This window comes from Leptonychotes weddellii, chromosome 14, assembly GCF_054177405.1.
Source record: "Leptonychotes weddellii isolate Sample4059 chromosome 14, ASM5417740v2, whole genome shotgun sequence".
Lineage (NCBI taxonomy): Eukaryota > Metazoa > Chordata > Mammalia > Carnivora > Phocidae > Leptonychotes > Leptonychotes weddellii.
The window spans coordinates 9,776,468-9,797,161 of record NC_138382.1 but is presented as its reverse complement, the minus strand read 5'-3'; the positions used below and the strand labels follow the sequence as shown (position 1 = coordinate 9,797,161).

At 48.4% G+C, this 20,694-nt stretch overlaps 1 protein-coding gene, 1 long non-coding RNA gene and 1 other non-coding gene across 4 annotated transcripts in view; 1 reads left to right on the top strand and 2 right to left on the bottom strand.

The window, feature by feature from the left end:
- LOC145716977 (uncharacterized) overlaps positions 1-5,715 on the top strand; it is a 41,927-nt gene extending 36,212 nt beyond the window's left edge. The window contains exon 3 of the long non-coding RNA XR_014139929.1: positions 5,116-5,715. This is a non-coding gene — a long non-coding RNA (uncharacterized LOC145716977). The remainder of the gene's footprint in view (positions 1-5,115) is intronic.
- Positions 1,578-20,136, bottom strand: FXN (frataxin). 2 transcript variants are annotated; one of them, XM_081802820.1, is made up of 5 exons: positions 19,942-20,136; positions 13,466-13,563; positions 10,951-11,071; positions 5,715-5,812; positions 1,578-3,283 (listed from the first exon to the last, which is right to left on the bottom strand). In XM_081802820.1, exons 1-5 carry the CDS (start codon positions 20,107-20,109, stop codon positions 3,133-3,135), a joined length of 636 nt encoding a protein of 211 aa, XP_081658946.1. In that variant the 5' UTR covers positions 20,110-20,136; the 3' UTR covers positions 1,578-3,132. The 2 variants fall into 2 exon arrangements, with proteins under 2 accessions (XP_081658946.1, XP_081658947.1); XM_081802821.1 differs by lacking the exon at positions 19,942-20,136 and adding an exon at positions 17,472-17,610.
- Positions 17,728-17,800, bottom strand: TRNAA-UGC (transfer RNA alanine (anticodon UGC)). Its single transcript has one exon. It is a non-coding gene; the product is annotated as a tRNA-Ala (tRNA).
- Positions 20,137-20,694: the final 558 nt, after the last annotated feature.

Sequence of the window (20,694 nt, the reverse complement as noted above, 5' to 3'; positions counted from 1 at the left end):
TTATTTGAGAGAGAGTGAGAGAGAGAGCATGAGTGGGAGAAACAGGCTCCCCCAACGAGCAGGGAGCCTGACGTGGTACTCGATTCCAGGATCCCAGGATCCTGACCTGAGCCAAAGGCAGACATTTAACCGACTGAGCCACCCAGGTGCCCTGGGTAGTTATATTTTCAAGTGGCCGGGGTTCTATCCACTCAGGAAGCTAAACATCATAGAAAGCTTTCTGAAATTAAATCACATATTTTCTTGCCTCCTTTGACATGTAATACTCTAACATGTAATACTGAACATTTTCAACGTTTTCCTGAAAACTCATCCTTAATGTGGGTGACACCATAAATGTGCTCCTGGGGTCTAAGTTGTGGGAGGCTCCTGGCCCCACACTGTGATGCTTTTCATTTGCTAGTCAGAGAATGATTTTTTTTTTTTTTAAAGATTTTTATCTTTCCATGTCAGAGAGAGAGAGAGCACAAACAGGGTTAGCGGCGGCAAAGGTAGAAGGAGAAGAAGGCTCTCTGATCAGCAAGGATCCCGATGCAGGACTTGATCCCAGGAGCCTGGGATCATGACCTGAGGCAAAGGCAGATGCTCAACTGACTAAGCCACCCAGGCGTCCCCAGAGAATGATTTTTATTCCTCCCTGGGTGGCTGTTCTTATGGTTCAAATGGGAATTTCCCAGGGCCTTAGAAAGGAAATAATTAAACTAGTTAGCATTGTATGTAAAGTAAAAGTAAATAGGCCTGAAAAGCTAGACTACAAGGGAAGCGTTAAGAGCACAGATCTAACTTACATTCTCCTGTTACAGCAGCCTGATTAAATCTTTTCTGTTATGTCCCATAGGTGAGTGCATCCCTTAACTGAGTTCCAAGTAAGCAAGATAGTGAAACTTTCATCACAAGAGATAGACGTGCATACACACACACACAGGTTTTATTTTTTCACTGGTACTGACCTACCACACTTAAAGATTTCCACCCACACTAACAAATAATTTTACTTTTGAAGAAAGGAATTTTTAAATTTTTTTTAAGAAAGGAAATATTTTATATAACCATTTAGCGTTTGTTTCCATTTTTCTTTTAAGAGGTTTTTTTCCATAATGAAATGTGGTTTTTGTTCACCCATGGCAAAAGCCTTTGCTACACATTTGCATAAACTTGTCACTAATAAATCTTTCTTTAGTAAGAACATAACAGAACAGGAGCATAACTCTGGAGGGGTTTTAATGTTCCTGAGCCTTGGTTTCTTCATGTGTAAGATGCAGATCATTAAAGATTAAATGAGGTCCTATGGGGGCACCTGGGTGGCTTAGTCGTTTAAGTGTCGGCCTTCAGCTCAGGTCATGAGCCCGGAGTCCTGAGGAGGGCTCTGTGCTCAGCGGGGAGTCTGCTGGAGAGTCTCTCCCTCTCCAGCTGCCTCTGCCCACCGCCCTTCCCCCACTATGGTCTCTCTCTCTCTCTCTCTCTCTCTCACTCACATAAATTAAAAAATCTTAAAAGATAAAATAAGATGAGGTCCTATGGTGTGGCAGGCTGTCTTAGTCCGTTTGGGCTGCTATAACAGAATACCATAGACTGGATAGCTTATAAACAACAAAAATTTATTTCCCACAGTTCTGGGGGCTGGGAAGCCCAAGGTCAAGGCCTCAGCACATTCGGGGTCTGGTGATGTTCTGCTTCCTGGTTCACAGACGGCTGTCTTCACTGTGTCCTCACATGGTGGGAGGGGCGAGGAGCTCTCTGGGGTCTCTTTTATAAGGGCACTAATTCCAGTCTTGAGGCTCTGTCCTCATGACCCAACCCCTCCCAGAGGCCCCACCTCCTAACTCCATCACACAGGAGTTAGGATTCGCCATAAGAATTTGGGGGGGACATAGGCATTCAGTCCACAGCACAAGCTCAGCACAGTAAAGACACGTAAGATGGGTACTATTTGAACATAAATTCAACTGAAATTCAAGTGGAATGATACCAATAACCATGTATTTATGCTATAGCTTAAGAAAATTGTTCTTGGTCATCCCCTTATCTACCAGAAGGAATTAAAACCAGCCTGTTAAGTTGGCCTGACAGGATCACTGAATGTCTGGGCTGGGAATCCACTATATTCTCTCAGTTCCACCCTCTCATTTAACACGTGGGGAAACAGGTGCAGGGAGTTTGTGAAACTCGCCCAGAGGTAGAGAACGGAGATGCTGCATGTCTGCGTAGCCTCGTTACTGAGAAATCTTTCTTTAGTAAGAAAAGGTTGCACTGAGCCAAGTGAAGGACCAGGGTTCTTTTCATTAACATGAACATCTTTTCATTTATGTGGTCCTTCACAATTTGCAAAGCACCCCCTCAGCCCCATGACCTAGTTTATTACACTACATCCACGAACTTATGAAGATGGCCCTTTTTCCCCTTTTCTTTGGGAGAGTTTTTGCATTCTCAGACTTGTGCTGCAGCAGCTGAATCTATGCGGATGCTTCACTTAAAAAAAAAATACACACACACACAATGAAATGAAATGTGTGCATATGTCCCTATATACGTCTCTGGAAGAAACATCACGTCTCTGTGAGTCTCGTGCAGTTCACAGCCTGGCAGACACGAATGCAGACAGAGAATGATCTTTGGTTTGAGAATTCCTGAATGTCACTGACACTTCCATAATAAAGGGCTTAGGAATGTGGACATTTTCAAGAGGCGTGGCAACATTTATAGGCAACTCTTTAATGAGTCTTATTTGGGGACAGAAAGGGGAGGTTGGCCAGCCCTCTTCATGTGGTTTTAGGCAGTTAAGTCCTTCAAAGGACAAAGAGTGAAATCAAGTCATTTCTCCTCCTGAATTTTTCCCTCTTATTTTCCTTTGTTGTAAGGTTACATATAAATGTATGAGTATAGGGACATTATAAAAGAGAAGGGATATCCTGTGAGGGAGGAAATCAGACAATAAATCCAAAAACACTACGGAAATTACAAATCCGAACTTGGGGGAGGGTGGGAGGCAACACGCTCTTTCACAGAGCTCCTCCTTACACGCCATGCAACTGTCCTCCAAAGTGGGAATGGAACAGACCAGACACACAGCTGCAGGACGGAGCTGGGGTCTGGGCTTTAGAGCTGTTCATGTCTTTGGGATTGGGCTGGGCATCAAGCGCCTTTTCCGGAATAGGCCAGAGAAGATAAGTCCAGTTTGGTTTTTAAGGCTTTAGTCAGCTCCATGGCCAGCAGCTCGTGGAGGGACATGCCGTCGTGCGCGTACACCCAGTTCTTCCCTGTCCAGTCGTAGCGCTTGGGCCCGCTGCAAGACAAAATAAATACGCAGGAAGTCCACGAGGACAGCCCCTGAGGACAGGTAGTAAATGCTGACTCCACAATGCCACCACCAAGAAACTGACCGGAAGAGAGGTCCAGAAAGTCAATTTAACAAGGCGTACATTTGACTTCTTGTCTCAGGTCTTTCTATGTAAGAACAAGTACCCAGTTTATCCCCTGCAACAATCTGACAGAACAATTCTCAAGACCTGAAAACATCTGAACCCTCTCGATGAGTCTCTGTAAAGCACATTCTGAGCTTTCACTTTCCCGAACTCACAGAGGGGTACCTGCTATGTCAGAGCAGGGTTGTTAAAATGATGGCCATTCGTGTACTACTCACATGATTTGTCCCTTACCTATATTATTATTATTATTTTAGTACATTCATAACAAATGCAACCACTACCTCTCTCTACCAAAACACCTCATCACCCCAAAAGGGAACTCTGTGCCCACTGAGCAGTTAGTCCCCACCCTCTCCTCTCCCCAGCTCCTGGCAATCACCCATACTATTTTTTTTTTCTTAATATAATTTTTCTTGGGACGTCTGGCTGGCTCAGTCGGTTAAGCGTCTGCCTTTGGCTCAGGTCATGATCTCAGGGTCCTGGGATCGAGTCCCACGTCGGGCTCCTTGCTCAGCGGGAAGCCTGCTTCTCCCTCTGCCTGCCACTTCCCCTGCTTGTGCTCTCTCTCTGACAAGTAAATAAATAAAATCTTTAAAAAGAAAAAGCAATGCAGTCCTATGAAAGATTATTTTGGATGTGAGAAGTTGAGTGGAAAATAAATTTTTTTCTTGAGGAACACAGTATCTGTGATAGTAAATGGCTGCTTAGCAGATTTTCTTTCCAGATTCCCATCATGAATTACAGACTGAACAAGCCTGGGGTAGGATCATATTGCTGGTAGGGGTGTCCAAACACGATACGGACTTTTTTGGTCTCCAGATACGACAGGGAATTCCTTCAGTGGAACCATGATAGATGGTTCTGGTGCCCTGCCTGATATTTATACAGCCACCAATCCCCAAAGGTGATGGCTGGGTTTGAACTGATCCATGCAGTTTCTCATATGGTTCCTCCAGAGGTAAAGGATAAGAATGTACAGTCCTCATGCATGGCTCTGGTTAGGGATGGGACAACTGTTTGAGGCCAAAGAGAACAGGCTAATTGGCCCGCACAGGATAAAACACCCAAGTTCAAATTAATTGGGTCTAAAAAAGCAATGCAATCTATAAAGGTCTTGCTAGAAATGGGTGACTTCTGGAGTTGTTTGTTGAATTATAACATAGTTCCTAGATGAAGCTGGGGCAAAGGAAGCATAATGCTTTACTTATTTTGAACAAATAATTACACACCATGGCATGATAAACAGTATAATATTAACTGCCTAAAAATGATGTGAACATTGGGGCAGAAGAAGAGTTATATATATTTATGTTTTTTAGATTTATTTATTTATTTGAGAGAGAGCGTGCGCATCAGGGGTGGGGCAGAGGGAGGAGAGAAAAATTCTCAAGCAGACTCCCTGCTGAGTGCAGAGAGGACTCCGGGCTCGATCTCACTATGGAGATCATGACCTGAGCCCAAATCAAGAGTTGGATGGTTAACTGACTGAGCCACCCAGGCGCCCCTATAATTTTTTTTTTTTAATGTAAATACCATTGGGCTTTCAAAGAACTGCATGCTGGTTATATTTGGGCCTTTCCCAATGCACAGTCAGTATGTTGTCTTTGGAAGTAACGAGTGACCCAGGAAGGCTGGTCTGAGAGCTTTTTGTGAGTGTCTCTCTATAACTCCCTTATAACAACCCCAACAGATGCAGGCCGATGAGGGGCCCTCTCTCCCTGCACGTTCTCAGGCCTTGAGATGCAGCGCAGGCGGCCTCCAACAAATCATTTATTCCACAAGATTGAAAGCACATCAGTGATAAACACAAGAGGGATTCAATGCCCTGGAGTCCCAGCTTAAGAGGCTCTCCCCGCTCCACAGGGCAGGCAGCCCAATTTCACAGAGGGAATTCAACCAACCTTTAGCGGGATGCTCAAAACAAACTAGAGGTCAAACTTTAACCTGCTTTGAAGACAAAGTGCAACTCGTTCTGAGGCTGCAGCATCAAAAGTGGCTTTTTAAAAGGCAGGGCAATGATTTCATAAACAGAAACTGTCCAGGCCAGGTTCTGAAAAGTTATAAACTTTTTGCTTCAGATCTACATCCCAGTATCTGCTTACAGCAGCCGGATTACTGGTAGACCGAAGTTCCTAAAGCAGGGTTAACTGTCCTACGAGGATGGGGTGAGTGTGAAGCATCAGGTGTGCTCACAGACAGCCACCCACAAGGTGACCTTCCTTGTAAAGGGTCCATAGCGCCACACCACCCACGAGCTGAACAAGGACAGATGCGGACTTCTGGACATACCTGGAGGGCGAAGATAACCAGATCTGCTTGTTTGGGGTCTGCTTGTTGATCACGTAGGTTCCTAGATCTCCACCCAGTTTAACTGTTAAAACACCACTCTGGCGGATCAGGTGGCAAAAGCACGAGGAAAAGAGAACAAGACAAAGTTATCACTTTGTCACAATTGCTAAATTGCTTCCTATCTCGACGTTGGTACACAAGACACACCGCGAAGAAGCGCCTTTCGTGTTAGACACGGCAGATCACGCAGAAAGCACACGGCTCCGAGTCAGACTATGACTAATCACGATAATACTTAGACCTCGTAGTGCTCTCCCTCACTCCCTGGGAGGCTGGCGAGGGGAGAACTCTCATTATTCCCGTCTCGAGGTGAAAAGACAGCAGTGGCTTGTCTGAGGAGTGAAAGCCGGCCAACGGGAGGCTGCGCATCCTGCCCGCTGCCGCAGTTCCCTCAAAGCCCAGCCAGAACGCACAAAAGGATGTTACAAAACGCAGACTCCAACTCTACCGGAGTCCCACGTCAGCCCAAACATCAGACAGGGCACGTTCATTACCAAAACAACGAAAAAAGGGAAAAGAGAAGGAAGCGGTCAAACCACCGGCTTTGCTGGTCTTAGAAGAGCCATAGAGCCAGCTCTGCTGGTAGAAGGCCCGCACTCCAGACAGGTTTTATCCTCAGACCCTTCCCACGCATCTCACAAGCTGCTCTCAAGGGCTTTATTTTCCCCTAAAGAGCCCTGAATTCTCTAAAAGCCTGGTTGGTCCACCTTTGCTCAATAAATGCTCATTTAAATTTGAAAACACTCTTTCAACAAAGGAGCCCTTTACTTCCAAGGTCTGAGGTTTCTTTAGCATGTGCAGAATATTACAGAAGCAACCACACAGCTCAGTCCCTTTATTGGAGCTGGCGTGCAGGAGGCAGGCCCTCGCTGTTCCCCACCCCCGGCATAAGCCACGGAGACACACCACTGCCTTTCTCTGGGCTTCTAGAGCCCCTGTCCGATCAAGAGGCCCCGATGTTTCTTAGAACACTTTGTGTTTGGTTTGCAAACACAAACAGCTATTGAAAAGGTAAATGGCAGTGATAATAATAATACATAATAATAGTAATATAACTGACAGGCAAGAGAGAACTCTATTGGGTTATACTTTTCAAAAAAAAAATTTATTTATTTATTTGAGAGAAAGAAAAAGATCTTATCCATTCTTGAGAGTGAGTGAGAGCGAGCACAAGCAGGGGGAGGAGTAGAGGGAGAGGGAGAAGCAGGCTTCCCGCTGAGTAAGGAGCCCAATGCGGGGTTCGATCCCAGGACCCTGAGATCGTGACCTGAGCTGAAGGCAGACGCTTAACTGACTGAGCCACCCAGGCGCCTCCGTAACATTTTTTTCTGATTAAAAAGAAAACAAAGAGGGGTGCCTTGGTGGCTCAGTCGTTGGGCGTCTGCCTTCAGCTCAGGTCATGGTCCCGGGGTCCTGGGATCGAGTCCCAAGTTGGGCTCCCTGCTCAGTGGGGAGCCTGCTTCTCCCTCTCCCTCTGCCTCTCCCCCTGCTTGTGCTCTCTCTCTCCCCTTCTCAAATAAATAAATAAAATCCTTAAAAGAAATTAATTTTTTTCCTTGAAACCCACCTTTACTATTTTGGTAGGACTACCGCCTTTCGTTTACTTAAAAGTGTCTTGAGGTGCCTGGCAGCACAGTAGGTTAAGCGTCCGACTCTATTTCAGCTCAGGTCATGATCTCAGGGTCGTGAGATCGAGCCACCGTGTCATCACGCTCTGTGCTAGGCATGGAGCCTGCTTAGGATTCTCTCTCTGCCTCCTTCCCTCTGCCCCTCCCCCTTCTTTTAATTTTTAAAAATTAAAGGGAGGGGAGAGAGTCAAAATCGTCAGCAGCTGCGGACAGGGGCACTAACCAGTCAGAACAGCCCCTGTCCACAGCTTGGTGGAGGCTTATTCCGCCACTCAGTACCAGCCCTACACAGTCGGGAGCAAAAGGAGCAATTTCTGTTGTCACTAGCTTGTTTTGTAGAAATAGACACCCATGGGATGGCATGTTGAGTCGGGGGAGTTCAGGTATGTGTGGCTTCCCACACTCCAAAAAGAGATACCCCTCTTAAGGAGTAAGAATAATGAATGTGAAGCCCTTTTCCAATTTAAACCTAATGGAAATTCAGAGAAGTAGAGGGATGTCACCCACTTCCCAGCTGAAGAACCTGGCACTCACAGAAGTTAAGATAATTCACTTACAGACTCTTGGACAGAAAATACAAATCCAGGATGATAGGCTAGATGCTTTGTCTCCATATCCAATAAAATGCTGCCTCTGAGCAAGTGTCTGTAACCTGGGACCCAGAGGTGGTCTTCAGCGGTCTGCAGACTGTCCCGGCCTGAAGCTGAAATTGTACACACAGGTGTACGGGGAAGGTTTTCTTGGAAGAAGGTCCAGGAAAGGTTAAGGAACCTCTGCTTTATGGCACTGATATGCCGACAGCTTAGTGAGTAAAGAACATGACAGCAGATTCTCATCAAAAAGTCAAAGAGGCCAGGGCTCCACCGGGGGAAAAACGAAGGTGGCTTGGAAGTAACCCCTCAGACAGCACAGTCCTTCTCCCGGTCCTGGTCAGATTTTGCCGGTCAAGTGCAGCCGACTCCATGGATCCTAGTGATGGGAGGTGCTTTCTGCTCTGGTGGGCAGTCCCCTCTAATGGCAGGGCCAGTGCGGGTGAGGCCTGGACCCAGACGCTGACCCCCCCAAGTTACCCACCCCACACGACAGCCAAGGAGCGCTCACAGAGCAAACAGAACAGACATGTTCTTGGGTCTATCTGGAATACTGCTGTCAGTTGTCTACTTGGTCAGGACCAAGCTGGTAAAACGTCTATGATGCTGAGTGGCATCAATGAGAGTGTGTGTGGGCCCCATTTCGTTTATGTACTGAATCAACATTTATTAAGTCCCTATCATGTATTTGGCAATGTTTCCGGCACTGGGATAACAAGAGTGGACAGTGTCCTGGCTGCCAAGGAACTCAGTCTCACCATGGGAGCTGATGTGTAAATCGACAGCTGGTACACGGGGTGATCAGTGCTCTACAGACTCATCCTTGGAGTGCTGGGCAAGGAAGTAAGTGTGCTATCTGCCTGGAGCATCTAGGAGGACTTCCCAGAGGAGGCAATGCCCAACTGGACCCTGGGGACAGGGAAAGACTGCACCCCAAGAAAGCTCAAGTAACAGTGTTACGGGTATTCTCTTGCCTATAATGTAGTTTCAATAGATTTGTGAAATGTGTAAGTTAGCGAGCACTTGAGAGACTCTTATTAGGAATTCACACCCCAGGGTAGATAGCATTTCAAAGTTCTTAATCAGAAGTCCCAACAACAGAGTCAGCTACTGTATGCCTTTAGTTTCTACATCTATACTAGAGCATTTCCTAAGTAGTAAATGATTTGTTCGAAATAATTTTTTCCTGGTGAGGAGAATGACCACTTAAGGTATATGGACTGGCTAGAAAAACAGAGGTGCCTCTCCCTTTGCAGGAATGGGTTACAGAATCTGGAAACCCCAGCAGCGGGGTCAGAGAGACACTCTGCAGGGAGGACTCCGGTAAGATCCTGTGACCCACCACTGAGCAAGAGCCTTTTTTCTTTTAAAGATTTATTTATTTATTAGAGAGAAAGAAAAAGAGAGAGAACGGGGGAGGGGCATAGGGAGAGAGAGAATCCTCAAGCTGACTCTTCGCTGAGTGCGGAGCCCGATGCAGGGCTCGATCCCAGGACCCTGAGATCGTGACCTGAGCCGAAACCAAGAGTCAGCCACTCAACCAACTGAACCACCCAGGCGCCCCTGAGCAGGAGCATTTGCTGCTAGATTCCAGGGGGTAAACAGAATCCAGCTGCTAGAACACTGGCACATTTGCTTCTAATGAAACACTCATGCAAAAATACTTGAGTCCCTAAGTATTCTCACTAATGTTACAAGAATGAGTGGTGTGACTGTTTTTGTGGCATGTTAATGAATGTTTGTATGCATGGCCTAGTTTAGCTGGAGACTTGGTTTCCCTGTAAGTACAGCTAGCCCCTGGTGGGGAGGCTGGGGGAGAGGAGACCTGTAACTCCCCTGGCTCCACCATTCCACAGACAGTCAAGCTGTGGGGGCCAGTTAGTAAGGGTTCCCCAGCAGCTTGCCTTCTGAGGCTGTCTGCAGAAACACTTTGAATGCCCTGCCCTGAACGATGATGCTCACAGCAGTCCCCAAATCCACCTGGAAGGCATCCAACCCTTTCTGGCCCCGTTGCCTTACATTTGACCTCGAAGTCCCTCACTGTCCTTCCAACCAGGCTTGAAATCTTCCAGACTCTGCTACCTGCTCCATCTGATGGAGTCCCTTCTCTGTCCACAGTAATATCCAACAGCATTTCTATCACATTAGCCTTGACAGCTGGTTGTCCTAATAATTCCACTTCATAACATTTCTGACTATTAATTAATTGCCGCCAAGAGGATTAATTTCCGTGGGGGATTTTCTGGCAAAAAAGCCGCAGCTCCCTAAGGCGTAAACAGCATTCTAAAGGCAAAGGTGGACCACTACTCAAGTCTGCCACCTGGTGGCCAGTTGATGTAGAGCAGCACTCCCTGGGCTTCAGGGCTCCCTGGCTCCCCCCAGTGCATTTAGGATCATCTGAGGAGTGATTACAAAAACTTAAAAAATTAACTCCCCTGTCCTGCCTGGGACATGCTCCCAGACCAACTAAAGAAAAATCTCTAGGGGTGGGACCCAGGGTGCACATTAGAATCCCAGGTGAGCTTTTCAAAAATATGTTTCCTGATAGTACAACCCGCCCTGCTGATCACAATCTCAGAATCTCCCAGAAGTGGGGCCCATGTCTGTGTGCTCTGAACACACCCTGCTTAAGGAGTGGTTCAGGCCTCCCCATGCCCCCAGGAGAGTCATCCTGCTAGACAAACACAGGTCTGGGTCCCTCTGATTTACCTCACGAGTACTGAGTGGTGCTTGAGAACCTATATTTTTAAGCAGAAATGAGGCTCACAAAGGCCATGACTTGCCCAAGGTCACAAGCCTGGCGGGGCAGGGCTGGAACACCAACGTGCCAGTCTTTGGGTCCCACCCGTAACCGCAAGCTGCTGGATGCTTAACTCCACTGGAGGGGAATTCTTTGCCTTAGTGAGCTAGAATTCTTAGGGAGGAAACAGAAAAAAATGAAAATAAGCAAAAAGGTACCCCAAATGAGACATCATAGTCTTCGAATGTGTAAGGCTTGTCTGCGAGGTCTTCGAAAAACTCTGCTAAGGAGTCCAGTGTCTTCTCCGCCAGTCTTTCATAGGTGGTCTCATTCAGAGAGCTGCAGGGGAAACATAAAAACCCCCAAAACACACGTTTACCAAACTGCTCCATTTCATTAATGTCAAACCCACACATCTATTTATTTACTTATTTAATTTATTTTTAGTAAATACACCCAATGTGGGGCTTGAACTCACGACCCAGAGATCAAGAGTCGCATGCTCCACAGACTGAGCCAACCAGGCCCCCCGACACATAGGTTTTTTACTTAAAAAATTCATGGGAAATAGCTACCATGTACAGAGAAAAAATTTAAGCAGCATGAAAGAGTTTATACAGGGGTGCCTGGGTGGCTCAGTCGGTTGAGCCTCTGCCTTCAGCTTAGGTCATGATCCTGAGGTCCTGGGATGGTCCATTGGGCTCCCTGCTTAGTGGGGAGTCTGCTTCTCCCTCTCCCCCTGCTTATGCACACTCTCTCTGTCAAAAAATAATGATAAATAAATAAATCTTAAAAAAAAAAGTTTGTAAAGAAATTTCTTCCCAAATAAGCAGCCCCCATCCGCAGAGTCAACTACGAATAACAGTCTCTTCTATATCCATCCAGAATTTTATATTCTTTTTAATATAGAAATTGAAGCACCTTGCAGTTTTTATTTAACATATCCTGGAAATTGTTCCATATTAGCACATACGGATATTCCTGGTATTTTATTTTATATTATTTATTCAACCTGACTCCTTCAGCTGGACATTATGCTTATTAAAATTGCTTGTATTATGATTAAAATTATGTTGGGCAAACCACAAAGTGGGAGAAAATACTTGCATTACATGTATCTGAAAAAGGGCTTATTTCCAGAATATATAAAGAACTAAAAAAAAAACAAACAAAAAACTACAAGTCAAAAGAAAAAGAAAACCCAATAGAAAAAATGGGTAAAATACTTGAACAGATATCATTTTAAAAAACATATCCAAATGGCCAGTGGACACATAAAAAGGGGTATAGCTTTATTAATCTTCAGGAAAGTACATTAAAAAATCACAATGAGATACCACCAGAATGGTTAAAACGAAAGAGACAGATGACATCAGGAGTTGGCCCAAAAGTGAAGCAACCCCTCTCCATTGGTGTGTGTGTGTGTGTGTGTGTGTGTGTGCGCGCGCGCGCTTGTACACGTGTGTATCACGGCCAGAGAAGCCGATCCTAGACCTCGAGAGAGGACAGCGTGTCACCTGGAAATCTTGGCCTTTGAAGTGGATGACAGACCTGATGAGAGGGCCTGTGGTGGCAGCCTTGGGGTTAGGGGCTAATGTGCTGTGTGTGCGTGTGGAAGGAGGGTCCGTGGAGACATCAGACTGGCAACGCTGGGGAGCTCTGCACCAGAACCCACTGCTTCCTTCCAGGGCGCCCACCAGGCTCTATTTCCCAACATCCCCTGGGGTCCGCTGGGGTCATGTGGCCCAGTCCCTCCCACTAAAATCTGAGTGAGGGACAAGTGCCTCTTCCAAGACGTCATGCTCTTGTCCCTTTCTGTGGAATGGAACCCAGGCAGGGTGACCTGGCTTCTACCGTGTAGAGGACAGTAAGGTACGGACAAGTGATAGGTGGAAGGACCCTGGGTGCCTGAATCCCTGCCCAGAGGCACGCCCACCCTGGACTGTTGGAACACAGGGACGCAAACCACCGCTGGCTTGAGCTATCACAGTTGTGGGCCTGTCTGTCACAGAGGCTTGGCCGACCCGAACTGCTAGGTCATCGAAGAGAGTAACAACAGAACTCTGGAAACGACCCAGTGTCCAGCAGTAGGGAACAGGTTAAATGAACTGTGGTACATCCATCAAGTTTAATATTATTTTATTTAAAATAATGTGGCAGAGGGGCGCCTGGGTGGCTCAGTCGGTGAAGCGTCCGACTCTTGATTTCAGCCCAGGGCTTGATCTCAGGGTCGTGAGTTCAAGCCCTGTGTTGGGTTCCACACTGGGGCAGAAGTCTACTTAAAAATAAATAAATAAATAAATAAAATAATGTGGTAGATAGTTGTTGATACGGAAAGATGCTTATGAGTGCTTCTGCTAAGGGAGAAGACAGGTTTTGGATGGGATGGGCTTTTTTCTTTTTTTAAACCGGTAAGAGAAAAGGAAAAAAAATTTTAAAAAGCTAATAGAAGTGGCGCCTGGGTGGCTCAGTCGTTAAGCGTCTGCCTTCGGCTCAGGACATGATCTCAGGGTCCTGGGATCAAGCCCTGCATCGGGCTCCCTGCTCTGCGGGAAGCCTGCTTCTCCCTCTCCCTGAAGCTTGTGCTCGCTCTCTCTCCCAAATAAATAAATAAAATCTTTAAAAAATAAAAGCTAATAGAAGTATGAGCAGGTATGCACATGTTGTGTATTGAGAGAGAGAAGGAGGGAGGAGGGAGAAGGGCTCTCTGACGTGGAACGGGCTTTATCTTACCCAGGGTCGCCCAAAGTTCCCGCTGTCCTCATATTCATCAAACAGACGCTCTGCTTTTTGACATTCACGATCTGATCGAGGCGGTGGAGGCTCAGACTCTAAAAGCCAAAGTGAAGAAGAACATTACCATTTCTCAGTGCATTACGGTCCCTGAACGCACGGTTTAAATAGCACCACTTCTTCATTCGGGAATAAACGTTAAATTTTTCCAGGGGTGAGGGGTGCCTGGGTGGCTCAGTCGTTAAGCATCTGCCTTCGGCTCGGGTCATGATCCCGGGGTCCTGGGATCGAGCCCCGCATCGGGCTCCCTGTGGGAGGCCTGCTTCTCCCTCTCCCACTCGCCCTGCTTGTGTTCCCTCTCTCACTGTCTCTCTCTCTGTCAAATAAATAAATAATAATAAAAAAAAAATTTTTTTCCAGGGGTGTTTCTGGGATGTTTTCACCTTGTTTTAATGCATTACCTTGTGTTCATTCTCTCGGGCTCTCTCTAAGCCTGTGCTGTCTGATATAATAGCCCCGAGCCACAGGCAGCTCTTTACGTTTAAATTTATTGTCACTTCCCATCACTTCCCACTAAAATTTGAGTGAGGGACAAGCACCACTTCCAGGACTCCCATGTTCTGGAAGGCCACGTTTCAAGTGTCCTGTGGCCTCATGTGGCCAGTGGCACATAGAACAGAGTCACCATCACGGGAAGCTCTATGGGCGGCACTGCTCCAGGCTATTCTGCGGTGTTTAGCACAGGCCAGGCGCGTGGAAGCATCAGCAAAGCTCCTGGAATTTGACTAATGCAAGCAACAATGAACAGCAAGAGGCAGATGTCTGCTGATGTCCAGAAGAGAGGATCGGACTGCAGATGGACAGGTTTCATTAACATGACCTGTGGGAGATAATGTGACCTGTTGATTTCCTCCAACACATAACTGGAAGAGGGTCCAGGCGCTCGTCTCTGGGGCTGCCAGCTCTACTGGCCAGCTGGAGAGACAGATGACATAACCAGAGGACAGTGACAAACACCGAGGGGAGCCTGGCTGAGGGACCTGCCCCAGTGAGGGAAGGGACGGAGCCTGTAAAAGGAGAGAAAAGTGGTACATCAGAGTGGAGATGTCAGGGGAGAGGATGGAGAGGTGGCCATGGGGCCTTGTGAAGGCTCTCAGCTGGACTTCATCCTGGGAAGGCACCCAAGGCCTGGAAGGGGTTGGTAGTAAGATTCACCTTCTCCAAAGGTCACTCTGGAGCAGGGCTCAGAGGCCGCTGTTCTCTTGAGCCATCGGTGCCCTTGGCAGGCTCAGAAAGGAGAAGGCAGAGGGCACAGGGCTGAGAAATGAGCAGAAAAGGGGGAAACAGGGGTGCAGAGCACAGAGGGTGTGATTTTAAAAGGTTGGTTCCGAAAGAGGAGAGAGCCAGCATGATAACCAGTTATTGCTACTGCACATTCTAGAGTGTTCCCTATCTGCTGGGTGTTGCAGCTCTCAGTCTTGATAGAAATGGATGTGGTTAGTCCTCATTACAAGTCTGTGAAGCAAGTACTATTATTATAGTGGTTCCTTATGACAGTTTGTTCTATAAAGTCACCACGAACAGGAGGTTAGTGAAATGCTCCTACGGGAAATACAGGCTTAGGTTCCTGCAGGCTTCAGGTCACATGTGACCAGCTGATCCATACATAACCTCGTTTACATGCGTTTCTGCTTAAAGACATCTTGTTTAATACACATTGTTGATACATGAACACTGAGCTCGGGGCCAACAGCACCATTACTGAGGCTGGAACGAGGCTGATCTAACACACGTGTTTTGTCCGTAAGGCCCTAAGCCTTCTCACACTTAGAATGCTAGACAGTACTCCGGCCCTATGCTCCAGGGCCATTTTAAACAGTAAAATCACCAACCAAAAACACAAAAATGCAAACAACGTGCCACTAACTAGATGGTGGAAAGGACACTTGACCCCATGGGAGCCGAGAGAAGAAGACAGAGTGTCACCTTGTTTGACCTCGGTGGGAACACGCAAGCATGGGGCAACTCTAAGTTTTTGCTGCTGTGTGTGTGTCCCAGAGTGACCACGAAATCCACCCTGGGTATTGATTTTGGGGTTACAGATAAATTTTACTGAGTAGGTGAATTCACAAGTCCAGGATCCACGAAACATGAGGATAGGCTGTATTTGTATTCTATGGATGAGGAACCGGAGCAAATCACTCGATACGTGGAGGAACAGAGATCTGAACCCATACCCTCTGGCCCCAGGGTCTGGGCCACAAAGGAAAAGAATCACACACCTGGGAATCGTACAGGGTTTCAGACATGGAAGGGAAGTTCGAGAACTAGGGGCTCAGAGTTTCCCTCCCCTCCAGGATCCTGGCCTCTCAAATCCTAGTTGTCGTAGTCTGACACCTTCGCATAGCCTTTTTCCTGTTTCGTTTTTGGTTTTGACTTTTATATCTTGGATGGCTGTTCTTGGTGGGAGGTTTGCGCTAATGCAAGTTACTCATAGCCAGAAGTAGAAGTCTACATCCGGCTGTTTTTAATCATCAAAGGAACTGCTGCCAAAGTTGCTGGTCTCTTACCTGTTTTCCCCCAAGCTAACGTTCCCTGGGTACCTGCTCACCCTTTCCGAGCCCCTGAAGGCAGGGGTCATGGTACCCGCCACGCAGACTGGTGATGAACATTAGACAGGAGGACACGAATACCCCAAACACAGGGCTGGAGGGTGTCCAGTCAATTTCGGTTTTGGAGCATGTCAACAATAGTGGAGAGGCGGAGGGTGAGGCCCGGCCTGGGTGGCTGGCAGGGAGGCCAGGCCTCACCCCAGGGGTCCCCTCCGCAAAGCACAAAGCTGCAAAGGCTGGAAGAGTGAGTCAGTTCTCACCCACCGCTGGTGGGGGATGGACGGGTACAACCATTCTTGGCATCAAATGAGTTGAATATTTGCTGGCCCCTCGCCTAGCAATGCCATTCTGAGGGATTCGGCCACAAAGAGCCTCTGTCCATGCACAGGAATGCCTACAGCAGCACCATCATGCCCCCAGCACCATGGTGGTCACACAGATGTCACCAGGAGACTGGACAGAGTGTGATGGGCTCACCCAATGGGATACTACCCAGCAGAGAAAACGAAAAAATGACCACTGTGTGCATCAGTGTCGATGAGCCTCAAAAACAACACTGAGCACAAGGGACAAGTCACAGCACAATAAATACAGCAAAATTTTTTTCTATCAACAGCACACGCTTTAGGGAGACATACATGGGGGTGACACTCTAGGAAAAGGAGGGGATGCCCGACCGAATTCAGGAGAGCAGATTCCCCTCAGGGAGGCCCAGCGGCAATCGGGTGAGCACCAGAGCCCTCCGGGGGACAGGTCATATTCAGTCTCTCACTCTGGTGGTGAGGATGTGGCAGTGTGTCATTAGTCTTTAAACAGTACAGATTTTTTTTTTTAAGATGTATTTGTCAGAGAGAGAGAGCACAAGCAGGGGGAGCGGCAGGCAGAGGGAGCAGACTCCCCGATGAGCAGGGAGCTCGATGCGGCACTCGATCCCAGGACCCTGGGATCATGACCTGAGCCGAAGGCAGATGTTTATTTTATTTTATTTTTTTAAAGATTTTATTTATTTATTCATGAGAGACAGAGAGAGAGAGAGAGAGGCAGAGGGAGAAGCAGGCTCCCAAGGAGCAGAGAGCCTGATGCGGGACTCGATCCCAGGACCCTGGGATCATGACCTGAGCCAAAGGCAGACGCCTAACCATCTGAGCCACCCAGGCGCCCCGAAGGCAGATGTTTAACCGACTGAGCCACCCAGGTGTCCCGTGAATTTGTTTTTTCAATTGTGAATTTTATAAAATAGAAATCAAGCATTTCCACAAGTTCAGTTTAACATCTGAGCTGACATGTGCTGATGGGGGAAATATACACTGGATTTGGAAGACTGTTAGATATCTCAATGATTTTTCAGTACTGATTACATGTTGAGATGATAATATTTTGAAAAACTAGATTACCGGGATGCCTGGGTGGTTCAGTCGGTTAAGCGTCTGCCTTCGGCTCAGGTCATCCCAGGGTACTGGGATCGAGTCCCGCATCGGGCTCCCTGCTCAGTGGAGAGCCTGCTTCTCCCTCTCCCACTCCCCGGCTTGTGTTCCCTTTCTCGCTGTGTCTCTCTCTGTCAAATAAATAAATAAAATCTTAAAAAAAAGAAAAAAAGAAAAACTAGATTACCTAAATGTACTGTTGAATTTTTTTTTAAACTAAGCTCTAGGCCCAACATGGGGCTTGAACTCATGACCCTGAGATCGCAAGTCACATGCTCTACCAACTGAGCCAGCCAGGCGCCCTCTGTGGTGTTGAAATTAATTTTACCTGCTTTTTACTTTTTCAATTTAGCTACTAGAAAATTTAGAATTACATATGCAGCTCCCATTCTATTTCTTTTGGATATTGCTGTAGAAGTAAGAATACACGGTAGAAAAAATAAGGGTGGGGAAGAGGCCCCCACAATGAACTCAGGTCCTGATTGAGATCTGGAGTGCAGGGACTTTGGGGGTCAACCTGAGGACAGGTAAGGGCTTGAAAAAATTAAACATAGTGGTCCCAGTTGCCATTGTCATCCACCCAGTTCCGCAAATACTGGAGATGTGTGAGGGAACTGTGTTACAAAGTTCAACAAACCTGATTAATTTACTATGGTAGAGGAGGCCCAATGGGTGACCCATGTTGTTAACTACGTCCAAACCTCCCAAGACCCCTAATCCCAGTGTGTGTCCAGTGCCCACCTCCTGGGTGGCAGCTCTAAGTTGGGCATGCTTCTGAGTCAACAGTCCTTAACAGCCACTAGGTACCATCCCAAAGACCATGCCGTATCTTGTCACTGTCCTATATTACAAACTGCGGGCAACCCATGGCCCACACCAGCAGGGGTCAGAGTGCAAGCCAGGGCAGCTCCAGGTGGGAGAAGCACAGGAGAGGGGTAGTAAGTGTCTCTGTCTCTGTTCTGCACTGGACATCATGGTGCCAGGACGGCCATAGCTGCCTGTATTTCCCAAGAAGGGGGGGGCCGGTATCAAGGCCCCAACTTTGAGTGTTGGCAACCAATCCTAACTTCTCTTCAAACACGGCCAAATAACAGGGCGGTGGGAAGTTCAAGTCCAAAGTCCAACTTCCAGAGCTCCACAGGCAATTTGGGTTGGATTTTGTCTGCCTCCTTCCTCACGCACAGTCTGTCCAGCAGACCAGCCACTCAGCGTCCATATCCATCTGCCTTCCCCGCCCAGGCCTGTCTCTCCTTCGGGAATGCCCTTCCCTGCTCCCTTGTCACCTTCAAGACCCTGGTTAGGGGGGCCTGGGTGGCTCAGTCGGTTAACCCTCTGCCTTCAGTTCAGGTCATGATCCCAGGGTTCTGGGATGGAGCCCCATTACCGGCTCCCTGCTCAGCGGGGAGCCTGCTTCTCCCTCTGCTCCCCAACTTGTGCTCTCTTTTCTCAAATAAATAAATAAAATCGAAAGACCCTGATTAAACATCGCGTCCACCCCCGCTGTGAGTCTTCCTCAACCCCACAGCCATTCTTTGGGCTTCCTCCTTTCAGGTCTTGGAGCGAGTGGGTCAGATGCTTCTTTGCTGCCCCCAAGGGAAGAAAAGGGAATTAACTTCCAGGGCTCAAGACTTTATGTTCGGTTAATCCAACGTAATCCTCACAACAGCTCGGCAAAATGGGCGGAACCCCTTCATCTCTTGACCGAAAAGGAAGCCATGCCTCGGAGAGGTTCCAGATCCCCCGCGGTCACACAGCTCTGCTGAATCGAGCCGGAACTTGGGAGCGCAGGCCGGGTCATTTTCCAAAAGCTTCGCTGCTCTAGCTCTTGTGCTCCACAGCCTGGACGTTTCCATCTCGCTCGAAGGGAGCGTTTCGTTCATAAAAGCCCATGCTTGGAAACATCGCTCTAGTATTACATATACGCACTATGCTAGACTATTATGTTGGTCTGTGTATTGCTTTGTTCTATTTATATATATTTATGTACCACACTAATATTATACGTCATGGACATATATATGTACGTTACAGTACCTTGTACAGTATATAGTATCGCTTAGGTTGAAGTTCTGGCAAAGGGAAGTGGCGGGCTCGGCGCCATCCACGGACCCCCGAGAGCGGGTCCCCGGCCACTTCCCCCGCGTTGCGTTCCCCCCGCAGTTGCAGTGCATTGCCCTTTTCACCGGAAAGCAGAGGCCGGTGCAAACGTGACCCCGGCAAACAGAAGGCGGACTGCGCGGCCGCGCGCCCGGCAGGGAGCAGCGCGCACCACTGCCGCGCTCCACCGCCACGCGGCCACCAGCAGAGCGCGGCCCCGCCGGAGCGGGGTGGGCGCGCGTGCCCGCAGCGGAGTGGGCGCGCGTGCCCGCAGCGTCCCCAGCGGGCGCGGCCTCCCTCCGCCGGCGTGCGGCCCAGACGGTTGCGCGGCGCCGGTACTCACGGCGTGGCTGGGTACGCGGGTCGCTCCGGTTCCGACGCGCAGCCCCCGGCTGCCGTAGAGCGGGGCGTCCCTCGTCGGGCCCCGGGCTCCGGCGCCTGCCGGGGCTGAGCCCGGGGGCGCCGAGCGGGGCAGGAGGCCGGCAGACGCGCGGCGCCCGAGCGTCCACATGCTGCTCCCAGTGTGCAGCCGCTCCGCCCTCCCGCTCCGGGGACGCCGCGGCGACACCTGGTGGCCACTGGTGGCAGGCGTCGCGGTTCGGCTCCCCGCTCAGGTCCCCTCTTCTGTCGGCTGTGGGAAATGGCCCGAGGTTAGACCTCAGGGAGAACTTCCCAGCATTCCACTATGTCTGTATTTAACACAAATGGAGAGTGCGCTTCGTGCAAAGCACAGGGCTTGCCCCTTGGGCAACTTGTGAATGCGTAACCAAGGTCCCTGACCTCGGAGACTTCGGCCTAGTGACGCGCTGCTGCAGAATTCTGTCTAGGAAGGATTTGCGAGCTGCCGGCTTGCTGTGAACTGGACGGGGTGCAGGTCTTGAAGCTGCTTGGCTGTAGTAGGTTATAGCAGTTAGGAGCGTGCGGACGGGAGAGGGATTGCCTGGTTTACATCCAAACTTTACTTCCTAGCCGTGTGACCAGTGGGCAAGTTAATTGACTTCTCTGTGCCGCATCTGTAAAATGGAGTTTATAAAAATTTCTTCTTCTTAGGGTTGCTTTAAGGCAATTTAGTAGGTGTACTTATTTTGTCTTGAAT